Source organism: Zonotrichia albicollis, chromosome 10 (assembly GCF_047830755.1).
Source record: "Zonotrichia albicollis isolate bZonAlb1 chromosome 10, bZonAlb1.hap1, whole genome shotgun sequence".
Taxonomy (NCBI): Eukaryota; Metazoa; Chordata; class Aves; order Passeriformes; family Passerellidae; genus Zonotrichia; species Zonotrichia albicollis.
In genome coordinates this window covers 19995464-20009460 of record NC_133828.1, presented here as the reverse complement: position 1 = coordinate 20009460, position 13997 = coordinate 19995464, and the positions used below count along the sequence as shown (strand labels likewise).

Here is a 13997-nt window from a genome sequence, read left to right as displayed (position 1 = left end):
TGTATGTTCTTTTCATATCTGATAAGTGCCATGTGGAATCATGGTTTCAAAATATGCAAAAGCAATCCCTGAAAAAACCTATATTTGCAGAAAATGCAATTAAAAGACCAGTGGACAAGCCAAAGATCTGTTGCAACACTGGACTGGCCTTCTAGGTAAATGACATACCTGAAAAAACAAAAACCACTACATTTCTGTGGAATCAATCATAATCTTACTGCTATGGACACCTTGTGTAGGCTGGAGAAGCAGTGCACTCCTCCTGGCAGCCCAATCTCAACATGCAGAGCACATGGTGGCATCTTCTTTCTGTCTGACCAGCTTTATCACCCAGCAGCAGTTTAGCCAAGATCTTTAACCCAAGTATAAGATCTGTAAAACATTAATTTAACACTTGCATTCTAAAGCATGAGTCTCTCAAAGGCAGGGCAAGTAGCAGAAAGGCAGATTTACTTCCCATTTCATGGTTTCATATAGGATTTTATGCCTTACTATGAATGTTCTGCACTGAGATGCAATCATTAAATAAGAAAGTTGCACTCTCTAACAAATGTGTACAAGCCAACTGCCTTGCAGCAAATAGCACTCTGTGATATCGTGACAAACCAAAGAACTGTGCCATGCATTTTCAGAACTCAAATGAACTTTTGTGTTTGGGAGGCGGTTGTGTAACAGCAGCAAGAACCGCCCACAAATATTTGTGAAAGGAATGCAATAAAAGATTTTTGGAAGAAGCTACTGAAACACGAGTGAGGATTAAAAAAAGAATCTGAACCTGACTGCTTGGATTCTACTCAGAACAGAAAGAACCAGACCAAATCTTTGACCAGACCAATATCTAACTTACAGGCTAGCCCTCAAACCAGAGCCTAGTATTTTTGTTAGGTGTTTAAACTTTCACCACATGGAATGGGCCTACGGGGGGTAGACTGCTACAGAAAATTGCTCTCATGAAGAAAATCAGTATCAAGAGTTCTTCTGAACTATCTCCAGTTTGGGTGTAACTGTGCAGTTACACTGCACATTCATGTGCCAACAGCCATCCAGTATGTCAGTGCCTTAGAAGCCTAACATTTCTGCTTACCTACCTCCTTGTAGATAAGAATACTTCTTTCATAATATCCCACATAGCCATATTGTCATCTGTCAGGATGGTCAATTGCTGAAATTTCTGTCTTCCAGGAAGTTTTTTAAACACTTAAAAGCCAGCAGACAGCTTAATATGCTTCAGACCCAGAAAATTCAATAACCCATATTTGCTACATTTATAGAATTTACTGAGGCAACTAGACAAAAGAGCCACTTATAAAGTGGCAGGGAGGAATCTTTGTTAATAATGACTGAGAAGGAAACAAGATTTGCCCTGCAGAAAAAGTGTGGCTCTTAATTGTGATGACTCCTTGGAGTGTGAACACTTCAGTACTGCAGGTGGGGAGACGTCATTGCCTGCAAGGTTTGGGCAAGATTTTTACAAGGTTTGACTTGCCTGGAATGAACAAGCACTCCTGCTGGTGCACGGGTATGCAGGACAACAAGAGACAGTAGAACTCCCCCCCAGTTCAGCAGATGTGTAGGCTCCCTGCTTCAGTATATCCCGGCATTCACAGGTTTTGGGCTGTTATCAACATGTGGGGTTGCAAGCAGTCCTTGACAAACCCATGTTTAAGGACTTAAAGAACTTAAACCCTTATGTAAGGACTGTTGCTTATCTCAAGGGGATAGTGTTTTGAGACAATGGAACCTGAGATAAACACACTTGGCACAGCAGGAAGGAGCTGATTCCAGACCTAACAGAGGTAAAGGTTGGGTTAGCATTGGGAAAAAATTCCCACTGTGACAAAATATGGGAAAGGAAACAAGTGCTTATACACACACTATCTCAAATGATTGGAATGGCATGTATGCCCCAGGGGTACCCAGGACCTGGACTCTAGCAAGGTAGTAATTCCAGAAGAATGACTCTGGGATTATTGGCACAGGGTCTCATTTACACCTCAGGTGGGGCAGAGGCATCTCTGATAATCAGACTGTAACACCAAACAGTGAGACTAAGAAGATGTTTCAAATCAGAAAAACTAACTGTGGCAGCAGCATTCACGTTTAATTTATTGACTTCTAACAATATATAAAAGCCAAATAATTACGAAGAAAACAAAGAAAATTAAGTAAACTCCAAAAAAGCTTCAGCTGTCTTAGGCACCTTCAGTACCACTTCCACTGATTACAATTACTATTACCGGCCTGGTCTCAAGGCACTCTATCATTTCTTCCAGTCCTGTGCTCTCCTGTGCCATGTCTCTACTGTCTTATGACATCTAAAATGGTCTAGACACCTATGTTTAAGCAACTGCATTTCACCAACTCATCACAGTTACAGAGACAAATTGAAACAATAAAGATTTTGTATCTTAATAGCCAATGCAAAAGCTGTTAAAGTGACTGACCTGATTTCTGTCACAGATACATCTCAGCTTGACAAATGAAGGGAAGACAAGAGAAATTGTGGAACACTGAGAGGCAGCGAAATAATAAGAGCCTGCAGGCTGACATGTCATCCATTCTCCCATTCAAAAACACTGAATTCCATGTCAATTTTCCCATTCTGTTCAGAGGGTTTTGGCTTGCTCCATGAGATAAAGAAAGCTTCTGGTGGAAATTACAACTTTGTCAACTTTTGGAGTAAAATTCTATATATCTAGCCTAGCCACGGCAATTTGCCTGGCATAGCAAAAGAGAATCATAACTGTTGTTTCTTGCATGTTTTTAACACAAAGATACCGCTGCCAAAAGAGCATAACCAGCTTTTCTACAAGTCGGAGCATCACTTCTGGTCAAAAAGGTTCTGAATCCAACAAACAAGGTTCTGATTCTTTGACAAAGATCTCTGCACTCACACTTCACTGCAAGACTCAAATCTAAATTAGAAAATTAGCTGAAGCCATTACAAAATCATTTATCATATGAAGTGGTTTAGTGTACTACATGGCAGTAAGTTATCTAGCATACCTTTACACTTTCCTCTCCTGCAGCATTTAAGCTGTGCTGATCAGCAGATCTTTTTTGTTGAAAATATATGGTTCAAATGCAGAAGATTTATTTCTGACAATGAAATGCAGTCATTTAAGCAAAATACTGTAATGAGTACACTGGAGGAAGAATGAAGATAAGGATGTAAGATATAAAGTGCATATTTTTGGTAGCTAATTCTAGTCAGGAAAAGAGAAAATACATTTATCTATGTGTTGACTAGTGCATCTTGGGGCAGTAAATCAGTTCTCCATTCCGGTCTTACGCACTATGGCTTGCCATTCACACAGATGTGGCCCAAGGAGGAAGAAGCTTCATTGTTTGCCATCTAAGAGATAAGCAAGAAATGACAACAGTGACTTTATATGACAGGCAACCTCCCACCATTGCCCTTCTCAGGTGCCTCCAAGTCAGTGATAACTGGGATTAGGACTAAAGAGGGGTGGAGAAGCATGGTCCCTGCTCTGGTGGACCTCACCTCCTACAAGCTCCTGCAATGAGAGTAAGCCCACAAACCTACCAGGGGCCAATGGTGCCTCACCACAGTCACAGAAATACCATGGGAGTAATCTGTGAATGAGAGCTCAACAGTTTCCATAGCAGAGCCTCAGAGGCTCAGGGCACAGCATGGATTTATATGCTGGCAAGGACCTTGCCTCACTAAGTAAAAATCTACCCAGAAAAAGAATTGTAATAGCAGTGGGAACATGACTACAGTGAACAATTGCAGAAAACAGAGCATAAAGGATCAGCATTATACAAAGTGCATTGCCTTGTTGGTTTTTCTTCTGTCTCTTTGTGTTATCTCTGAGTTAATTTTTCTCTCCCAAAGAGAACTGGGCATAGCAGGGAGTACTACAATGAAGTGACAGTGCCAGCATGCAGTTAGTGGAGCAAAGCACCTGGAAGGAGACTGAAGAGGCTTAGAGCCTGATCCATTGCACATTAATAAGATGAGCTATTTAATCCTCTATGGGATTTGACATGCAGAAGGAAAGGAGGAGGGTTCAGGGAAAGAGAAGGCTGTAAAAATTATGTAAATTCCAAAGAAAAAACCAAAACCCAGAGAAATTACAATACAATGTTTGAACGGCATTTGTTGAAATAACTTGCGTAAATGAGACCTGTTAGCAGACATTTCAATTACAAGGAGCTGTATTTAAAGCATGACTGATTGAAGGCATCATTAGTCACTCCACTATTTAGGGGTGCCAAGATCAGTAATCCTACCCAGCCACTGTTACACACAGCCTTCCCCCACCTTCTCTTACCATCCCAGTAAAGGCATCAGCGCAGTTTGCTCGTATTTGCTCAGCAGTCAGGGGGCTGTTCAGTGCAAAGGTCTTTTTCAGTTCTCTTTCATTCCTCACAGCAGTTACTGCATCCCTCAAAGCAAAAAACACAGAGCATCCCAAGAAGAATCCTGCCTCACCTATCCCCTGAAAAAGATTTTAAAAAGCCAGTCTCATATAAATACACAAATACAGAATGATTTTGTGTTGCATAGTACACACAAGTAAGCTGCATCCTCTGAATGACATTATAATTTCTTCATCAATTAATATTTTTATTCTAACTTTTCAGTTTATCACCACATTTAAAAGTATGGTTTTAAATTGATTTTGCAACTTCTGTGTATGGTCTATTAAAAAAACCTTAAAATCACTACTTGCCAACCATTAAAGTGACACAACAATATCTGGTTTTCTGTCTTATCAGCTTCCCTGATGTCATAGATAAACAATTTACTGGACACTTGTAAGGAGGAACTGAAAACTTATATGTGTTTTATGTCAAAGTAATTTCTCAGTTTGGCCTGAGATCTAAGAACTAGGCCCTGTGATGATCTGCTTACCTTGGATGCATAGATGGCATAAGGATTTTGAGAAGGTGACAGCAGGGAAACACTAAACTGTTCTGGAATATCACAAACAGCAGGGATCTTATACTGATCTGGACCCCGAGTATAGAGGACTCCTTCTGAAGAATACTTTAACTCCTCCATTGTATACAGTCCGATACCTTGAACAAAAGCACCTTCAATCTTTAAATAAGAAAAGAAATGGCATTTATGTACTCATGTTTGGTTAACCAAGAAAACTTCACCAAGAACTCTTTTGTATCACTAGCTGTTACTGTGATATATGTGAGGCCTAATGCACCTCTGTTTGCCTAATGAGATTCTTCAACATTTTGGGGCAACTGCAATGGAAAAGCTTTCACATTCCTCTCTCATACCTGAGACGACAAATGCTTGTATAATGAAGTGGTGAGATCTATGGACCAGCCTGCTGTGAATAAAGATGTTTCCTTGCTATCAACTGGGGAAGGCAGATCAAACAACTTGGAGACTGTAGATCACAAACAGGATTTAAGTCCAGTACATAGAAGACACACACACATTCTGGAAGCACTACAGGCTGAAACCATGGGTAAAATTCAAGCTTCTTTGACATCTATAGAGTTCTGACACTGATTCAATTGGAGCAAGTCTTATAGGCAAAAGACATTCTAATATGATCTATAAACTAGTAAAAAATGAATATTTTCTGAATTAATGAGGTAATCATCATTTCACATGAAGACAACAGCGTAATAGAAATAAGGCATCAGAAAATTCTAGGCACGTACCTGTCCTATATCCACAGCTGGATTTATGCTGCATCCAACGTCCATAACAATGTCTGTTCTGAGGTTCTGTTAATAAAATTAGAATTTATGTCACCCAGAGAGATGGAATGAAAGCATTAGAAAATAATGTGGGTCAGAGCTGGAATTCAGTGAAATAAGAAATGCTGAGATAAAGGCCCTCCATGTACGTAATTTCAGAATAATTTCCAATATCTCATCACAAGCAAAATGTCTCCGCTTTTACAGAAGTTTAGCCAGAGACAGCCCTGCCAGATTTTTCCCATTGCTGAAAGAAACCCTCATACAAATGTAGAGAAAGAGGGCATATGATCATCAGTCTGTAGCCTTTAGCTGGCCAGATGGTCAAACGCCTGGAAGTTGAATATTGCTGTAAGGTGTTTGCTGGCAAACAGGGACAGAACAAGCAAAGAACATGTTAGATGTCAGGCATAACCCAAAAGGTGAACACAAATGACATTGACATGTAGTTCAGAAGCTGGTTAGTACTGCACAGCTTCCATTCTGCTCCACCCATAATTCATAGTTACACCATTGATATATTTACTATCATATGAAGACAGGTGACTTATTAATCCCAAATCTAAATGATTGTTGGAGCAAACCTTATTCACATTACTGGCAAAACTTCTCTGACATTCACTTATTACCTTGTGATCTCCTGTTAGACAGTTAATTTCAACTTCTGAACAAGCAGCTCCAAAAATAAAATATGTGAATGGCTGTCCTTCCCCTTTCTCCCAGTCCATGTATTCATTGTAACCTCTGATGGAAGAAACAAGAAGAAAACCGACCACAGTTTACATTATAACAAAGCAGATAAGCACATAACTTTGAAACTGCTTGTGAAATCTTAAGTACAGCATCTTAAGGGAAATCTTAAGTAACAGCTCAGAACTTCATAATTTCATGAAAGCCTACAGAGCACCGCTACTTTAGGTTTGATGCCTCTGGTATTTATATAAAATTGTAGCAGACAAACAAGCTATTTCAGTTCAGGAGAGTCTATAACCAGCATAATCCTAGAAATATACAAACAAAAGCACAGTAACCAAATACAGAATAAACATTTAAGATAGTAGTTACTGGGGTAATAGCACATAAAAGAATTTAGAAAAAGGGAGGAAAACTTGTCAGAATCTATGAAAGAATAATTTACAAGAGATAAATGAAAAAGTCAAAATTACAGAAAGAGCCTACAGAACTGAGTGAGAAGGTTAAAAGAGGAATATTGAAAGAAAAGTGTAATTTTTTAGAAGGGAGTGGGATTCACTGAGGACACCATAGAACAGTGAAATGTGGTATCTTCCAAACACGGGAGCTTTGTGACTAAGGAGTATTTTCTGAGTATGTATGACTGAAATGTCTTTGTTGAGCATATTTAAGATTATCATAAAGCAATTACATAGTACAGAACCGTGCACTGAAAAAGGGATACGCAAACTCCATATACTCAACTCCTCATAATCCATTTACCTCAGCTGCCTTTGAGATCCTTGGAAGTAGAGAATATGACTGGCTAAAAACTAGATCAATACAGGATCTGAGGCTTAGGGATCTGCAGATTTTTTTGGAGACAATTAAATATCAATAGCAAAGTATGACTGTTGTGCATTATTGTGGTGATATCAACATTCCTAAAGAGCTGCATAAGCAGAAAACATACTTGAACAGGCTTAACAGCAGGAAGGGACATTTTATTTTACTATTTCTTGGTGTTTTATAACAGTATGGTTTTCCTAAGTGCCTTTTCAACTCACTCCAGACTACCCAGAGACCTGAAAAGTTGCTATTGATAAGGAAAAACCACCAGCAGAAGAAGAAAAAGATAAGGTACAGCAGGCCAAAAGAAAAGCTTTGCTTTGAATCCCACCTGAGTTCCAGCAGAAAAATTTTTCATTTCTGGCTCTTTATAAATATTGTGAAAGAATTCAAAGAAAAAGTACAAAGAGATTGCTCTGAGAGCAGTGGGAACAATGATATTTATAGCTTATAGTAATCCAGCTCCAGTAAATAACCGATATCCCACTCTGCACATGACTTACAGGCAGCAGTTACTTTCTTGATGCTTTCTGGTTTGCTAAATGTTAAACTATGGAGCAAAGATGGCATAAAATATTATCTTAATACTTTCTAGAGAGTCCACAGAGGACTGGACATAAATTAACACCTAAACTTTATGCTTCCAACCCTCCATATAGCAACTAATTATATAAAACATAAAATGAGCTATTAGAAAGACCTATTAGACAGGATATTCTCTTTACAGCACTAATTATCTTCAGAAATGAGTCCTGGTCTAATTGATGCATTTTTAAGGAAGAAAAAATATATTACCTAAAATAGCCAGTAGCTGAAAGGCTCACACTCTGCTTAAAAGCTTCTCTAATCTGTAAAATATAGCAGTGCTTATGGTTAACCAAGGAAGGAGTCAGGAAGGAACACAGCATAGCATATTTACTTTATTTACACATCTATATTTACCCACAAATATTTACTTAAAACCCAAACTGTAAAAATTGTAAAGAAAGGAAGACAAACTGAGTTAAGCATGTTTAACTGCACACAGTGGCTAAAGCTACAGAACTAAACTCCTTTTGCACGAACAATCTGATACAAGAAGAAAGAGACCTGTCAACAGCAGTGTTCTTGCAGAATCTTGATTACTGGTAATGCCCTAGGCAGAAAGGCCTAGGGCATTACCAGTAATGAAGATTCTGCAAGAACACTTGCAGAAAGGCTCAGTTTTTCTGATCAAGCTCAACAGAGATGGGTCTCTCTGTCAGCCAACCAGATCTGGTTGATAAGTCACTGATTATATTGGGTCATGAGACTGTGTGCATGTGCAACCTTTTGCTTTTTCTTTGATAAACTGCATTTACCTTAACCCACTGACTTGCTGACTTTTTTCCATCCTATTTTCTTCCCCTATCTCACTGAGAAGAGGAGTGATAAAGCAGTTTGTTGGGCACCTGTAGTCCAGCCAAGGTCAAACCACCACACTGACATAAAAGATCTGCATGACCTATTTGCACAAAAATGACAGTTTTCAAGATAAATGCTCCTTACAAAGTTCTGCCAGTTATAAATAAGTGACAGTATGAGGATCTGAATCTATTTCCTTTGAGTGATTCTCTTGTTAGATTTACTCAATTTACAAGTCAAGAAATTTTGTGAGGCTTTTGGTTGGGTTATACTGACTTTCCAAGATACAAAGTTACTTTGCATACATTAACATTCCTTCTTTAGTCAGACATTTCTGATAATACTTTTGGTATGTCTGAATGATTCAAATTAATTGTATATCTATTAGAGAAGATTAAGTGTTTTGGACTAGTGTTTTATTGTTATTCCAAGGCCTTTGCTGCTTTTTGGTTTGCCCCACTAGCAAGGAGGCTGGAGGTGCATGGGAAGCTGGGGTAACTGACCAAAGGGACATTCCAGACCATATGGCAGCATGCTCAGTAAGTAAAGCAGGGGGACATTTGAAGTGCTGGTGTTTGTCTTGCCAAGTAACCATGACACGTGATGGCACCCTGCTCTCCCAGAGATGGCTGAGCACCTGCCTGCCCATGGGAAAGAGTGAAATAATTACTTGCTTTGCTTTGTTTGTGTATGGCTTTTGCTTTATCCATTAAACTGTCTTTAATTTGACTCACAAGTTTTCTAGCTTTCACTCTCATGACTCTTTCCCTGATTCCACTGGTGGGGAAATGAGTGAGCAGTTGTGTGGTGCTTGGTGGCTGGCTGAGGTTACACCACAACATACTGCGACCCTTTAGACATAGGCTGTGGACCAAATCTGAGCCTAAGCAGACCTGGCTGCACCTAGACTCCTCTGAACAGCTTAGAAAGCCAGGGGATCTCACTGATGCTCATGACTCAACAGGAGAGACCATAACCTGATTTTACTATAATCAGTTCTAACAGATTATAGATTTGTTACTTGGATATTGCACTAGCAATAAATCTAATTTTTATCTTCCACATAATCATTTGTGCCTGGCCAAGAACCTTCTCTTGAGTTTCACCTTTTTGTGACACAGCCTTTTTCTACAGTTTTTAACTTTAGGATTATTAGGCTGAGCAGATTTATAGACTACAGTACATTTATCACAGTTTCTGCCAGCACTCAAACACATTCAGTGGGATTCACAGGTCTTACCCAATCATTCCAGGTTCCTGTTGGGTTCTTCTCAATGATGGGCTGCAGGCGTTTCAGAAGAGTTTGGCAAGCATCCTGGTGAGAATTGGGAGATTATATCACAAAAAAACCACAGATACATTTGGTACCATTCAAGTTATGTTCTAGTTACTATTTAATTAGTGTATGCTTTACTGTCATCTTAGTTTGAAAAGGTGCTGCAGGAAGTGTCATATTAACTACAAAGGCATGAAACTTCTAAATGGTTAAGTTACAAGGGCTGGGACCTGTATGAATCAGTAGATTTCAAACATGAACAGAGTGCAAGATATGTATAGGACTAGTTAGCTTGTTAGATGAAACAGAGACTTTGTCAAGTATAAGCCTTTTTGGGAAAGTCCAGATCATATTCTGAAAACTCAAACACCATTCCAGAGAAACTGTCAAGTCATGTTTCTTCTTGGCCATCTCCAGCAGTACTATTGGTAATCCCAAACTTGATATATATGGCATCACTAGGGCCTAAAGTCTGGCAAGCATACACCTCAAGGGATAGGGTATTTTTTTCAACTAAGTACTATTCTTTACCTTCACAGCCATGCCATTGACATCTGTCCCTGCAGATCCTACTGAGGCACATGCATTGGGAACAGTTGTTGTGCTCGTTTCACAGAAGTGGATACGTGACATGGGGATGTTCAATTCCCGACTAGCAACCTGTTCCAGGAACAACATATTCTTTGTTTTAGAAAAAATCTAAACACTCCAACAATTCCCCAGTATTTGCTAGAAGTCAGTGATAGCAGGAAAGATAAAAATTTCATCAAGTTCTCTTCCAATCTCCAGCTGAGATAATTCTGTCCAATTTGGCAGTAGTAAGAAACAGAAAAGGACAATGTTCTAGCTGCACTCAAACTCTGGATTGAGACTCTGAAGTCCAACACTCATTCCTGATTTTCTTGCTTATACCCTGTAGGACTTACAGCAAATGATGCAAGCCCAGGTCACAAACTTTGATTGACCTTATAAATACCTTTACAGATCTGTCTCAGAATTATCCATTAACCAAATAGGATACTAATGTTATCATCCTGACTACTGATATCCTACTATCAATCTGAATAATTTTTCACTATGGGTTTCATGGGATCAGCCCCCAAAAATCTTATTTCTAAGAAGCCTCTTCACATGCTATTAGAAGAACAAAAACCAGTCTGTTTTTTCCTTCCTTCTGCCTCTGCAAATTAATGAAGGTACCTTTGCTTTCTAACTCTATCAATGTAAAGTAGTACTGGTTATGCTGATAAAGAAACTGTCCTGCTGGTACACTAACTAACCAAAAAGAAAACCTTCACACTGTTTATCTGCATGATAGATAAAGCACATGGCAGTATCTATTTAGATAATTTGTTACCTGGATCATTTTTGTATGAAGACCCTGCCCCATTTCAATTCCACCATGTGTCAGAAGAACAGACCCATCAGTATAAATATGAACCAGTGCAGCAGCCTAAAAAACAAAAACAAAATCAAGATCAGACTAATGAAGAAATGTGTTGTACGTAGTAATGAATTGAATTTAAAAAAATACAAAGTCTTTAAGCTTATTTCAGTTTATCTGATTAGTGCTTTTGAATAGAAGGTAAAATTTGAAAGTCTACTTGCGGCTCTTCCTCTATAATGAACTTCGAAAGAAAGGGATAGAAAGCCTTGTTTTGTGGTCTTTTTTGTCATTAGATCCTGAAATAAACCTACACCTGGCAACAGTATTTCAGTGGTTCCAAAAGAAGCTGGAGAAAACCCCTCACTAGTGGCTCTAAGTGCAATTTGCTGCAAGTTCCATTTTCTCTCTCCTTGACACGTGAGAGCCCTAGAGGTTTTTAAATGGCATAGGCTGAATTTCCAAATGAGATATTATTCCTGGACTCAACTAGAAGTAGCACTGTAGACTACATAGACCTGTGATTTTAATGGTGAACAGAGACAGCCAGTTTGATATTAAATAAGTCAGTCAATTAATTAAATTTTAATTGATAGAATGTTGTCTGTTTCAGAAGCACTGGACACCTACATAAAAAAAATACAAGGACCAAAAATACTATTGTCCTTTTTTGTTTTCTTAACCTTAGCCTCTGATGGCATCAAAGGACTTAAGTCTTTAAGAGCAGCATCCCATAGTACCTCCACAGGCAGAAAAAGGAGGCTCAGAACTATTTCTGGAGTGGAAAAATTATTCAATGAACATTTTTCTATCAGACTTCAACAACTTTTTCTAAGTGCATTCAACTCACCTATTCCAACACTGCACCTCAACAGATGGGACCAGCCTTTCAGTAGGCAGGGTCCAAGCTGCCTGGGTCCTGAAATCCAAACAGCTTTGATCTCAGCTTCAAAAGAGCTACAGGCTACTACAGCCTCTTCAGGGAACAATCATCAGGTGGATTATAATTTTCCAAGAAAAGATAACATATTTGTTTTGTATCCTAAGATAAAGCGACTGCAATCTTCTGTGGATAAAATGCTTAGCTGATTTACTCTTCATGAAACTCACCTGAGAAAGGTAAGGTGTGCCTAGTCCAAATGGAAACTTCATTGGTACAATGGCAATCCCTCTTTTCTTCCAGTAATTTTGTTTGTTAAATTCATTGATAGCTGTTCTCTTACTGTGGTACGCAGATTTCTCCATACATTCATTCCAACACCGTATTAAATTCTGTGGATCAAGTGTTTGGTTGAAGTGTGTCTGCTCACTCTTCTTATACATATTTATTTCCCTAATCTGAAAAAACATAAAATTACAGCTATCTCACAATCTTATTAAACACAAACAGACCATCTGGGAGGACTAACAGACAACAACAAGATCACTGTATTTTTTTTAACAATTACCAGTTTGTAAGATCATGCTATAAATTCTACAACCAAACATTGATTAAAAAAAATTAATTTCAGCACAGATTATGTTTGACTTAGAAAAGAGCTGTTCAAACAATTAAACTGATCTAAAGGTTTTTAAATTTCCAATTCCACAGACTTCATTTCAGGAGAGAAGATGCCTTCATTTAGTCACCTTTTCTGGTGATAAGCCAGTTTTATCTGCAACATCTGTTATCCAAGTTTCTGTCACCAGTCCTGACTGAGGAAAGCCAAAGCCTCGGAACGCTACATTTGATGGCAAGTTTGTTTTGCATGCATAAGCGCAGCATCTCAAGTTGGGAATCTTGTATGCATTGTCCATTTTTAATAAGGATACTTCTGCTACCTGAGATAGGGGACAAACAGATGTAGTTTAATGTCAGAACAGTGCTTCTTTCAAACTTACATTTAAATCTTCCTCATCTCTCATATAAAAGAGCTTAACTTGAGACAATTAGCTTTAAAATTAAGTTTCTGGCAATCGTTGGTATTAAGAGTAGTCATGCATGCATACAGACTTCATTAATACATTTTTCATGCAATATATTAATTTTTGAGTTTTTTTTTTTTGATACAGAACACAGCTGATGTTACTTGTACTTGAATGTTATCAACAGTTAAGGATGTAGCAGATAGGTCATTTTATGATTGATTCTGCTCCTTCTTCAATACCAGAAGTCACACAAACTAAAAATAGACAGCTTAGATTTAAAGCTACTTTTGCTTTAAAAGGAACTGATGAAAGCATTCTGAACTATTCTGAACTATCACATTCTGTGGAAATCCAGACTTAAGGTTTAGTTCCACCAGAAACCATAGGTACTGCAGTCTACAGTGTCTTCTGGTCCTTATGTTTTTCATGTAGAGGTTTTACATGACAAACTCAAAACCACATGAGGAGGAAAATGCTATACTAGAGACCTCAAACTAGGCTCTAGGAGTCAGTATTAAAAAAAAAAAAAAAAAGGTTTGATGCCTGATGAAGAAGTCACTGTCTTCTCTTCAGTGTTAGGTAGATTTCTCAGAATAACAAATTCAAGCCTTGGTTATTCCTGCTAGGTCCAGTAGCTTCACTGTATCATTGTAGGACTTCACCTTAAGACAGTTCTGACATGATCTGCATTAATGTACGTACTTCTAATAATGGATATTCTTCTAACCTAAGCTATTTTTCAGAACCAGGTTAGGCAGCAATACCACAGGCAGTTTCACGGACACATTTCAGGATGCAGAAAATCCTCACAGGAGGGGCAATGACAAG

General features: G+C 38.5%; 1 protein-coding gene across 3 annotated transcripts in view; it reads right to left on the bottom strand.

Annotated features, from left to right (window-relative positions):
• Positions 1–2080: 2080 nt before the first annotated feature.
• AOX1 (aldehyde oxidase 1) overlaps positions 2081–13997 on the bottom strand; it is a 40123-nt gene continuing 28206 nt past the window's right edge. For all 3 annotated transcript variants that reach the window (XM_005484198.4, XM_074548247.1, XM_074548246.1), the window contains 11 exons: positions 12891–13082; positions 12372–12599; positions 11235–11330; positions 10409–10537; positions 9842–9916; positions 8014–8066; positions 6327–6441; positions 5659–5724; positions 4883–5071; positions 4299–4466; positions 2081–3355 (listed from right to left, as the gene is read on the bottom strand). In XM_005484198.4, the coding sequence (XP_005484255.2) occupies positions 3296–3355; positions 4299–4466; positions 4883–5071; positions 5659–5724; positions 6327–6441; positions 8014–8066; positions 9842–9916; positions 10409–10537; positions 11235–11330; positions 12372–12599; positions 12891–13082 (1371 nt within the window). In that variant the 3' untranslated portion in view covers positions 2081–3295. The remainder of the gene's footprint in view (positions 3356–4298; positions 4467–4882; positions 5072–5658; positions 5725–6326; positions 6442–8013; positions 8067–9841; positions 9917–10408; positions 10538–11234; positions 11331–12371; positions 12600–12890; positions 13083–13997) is intronic.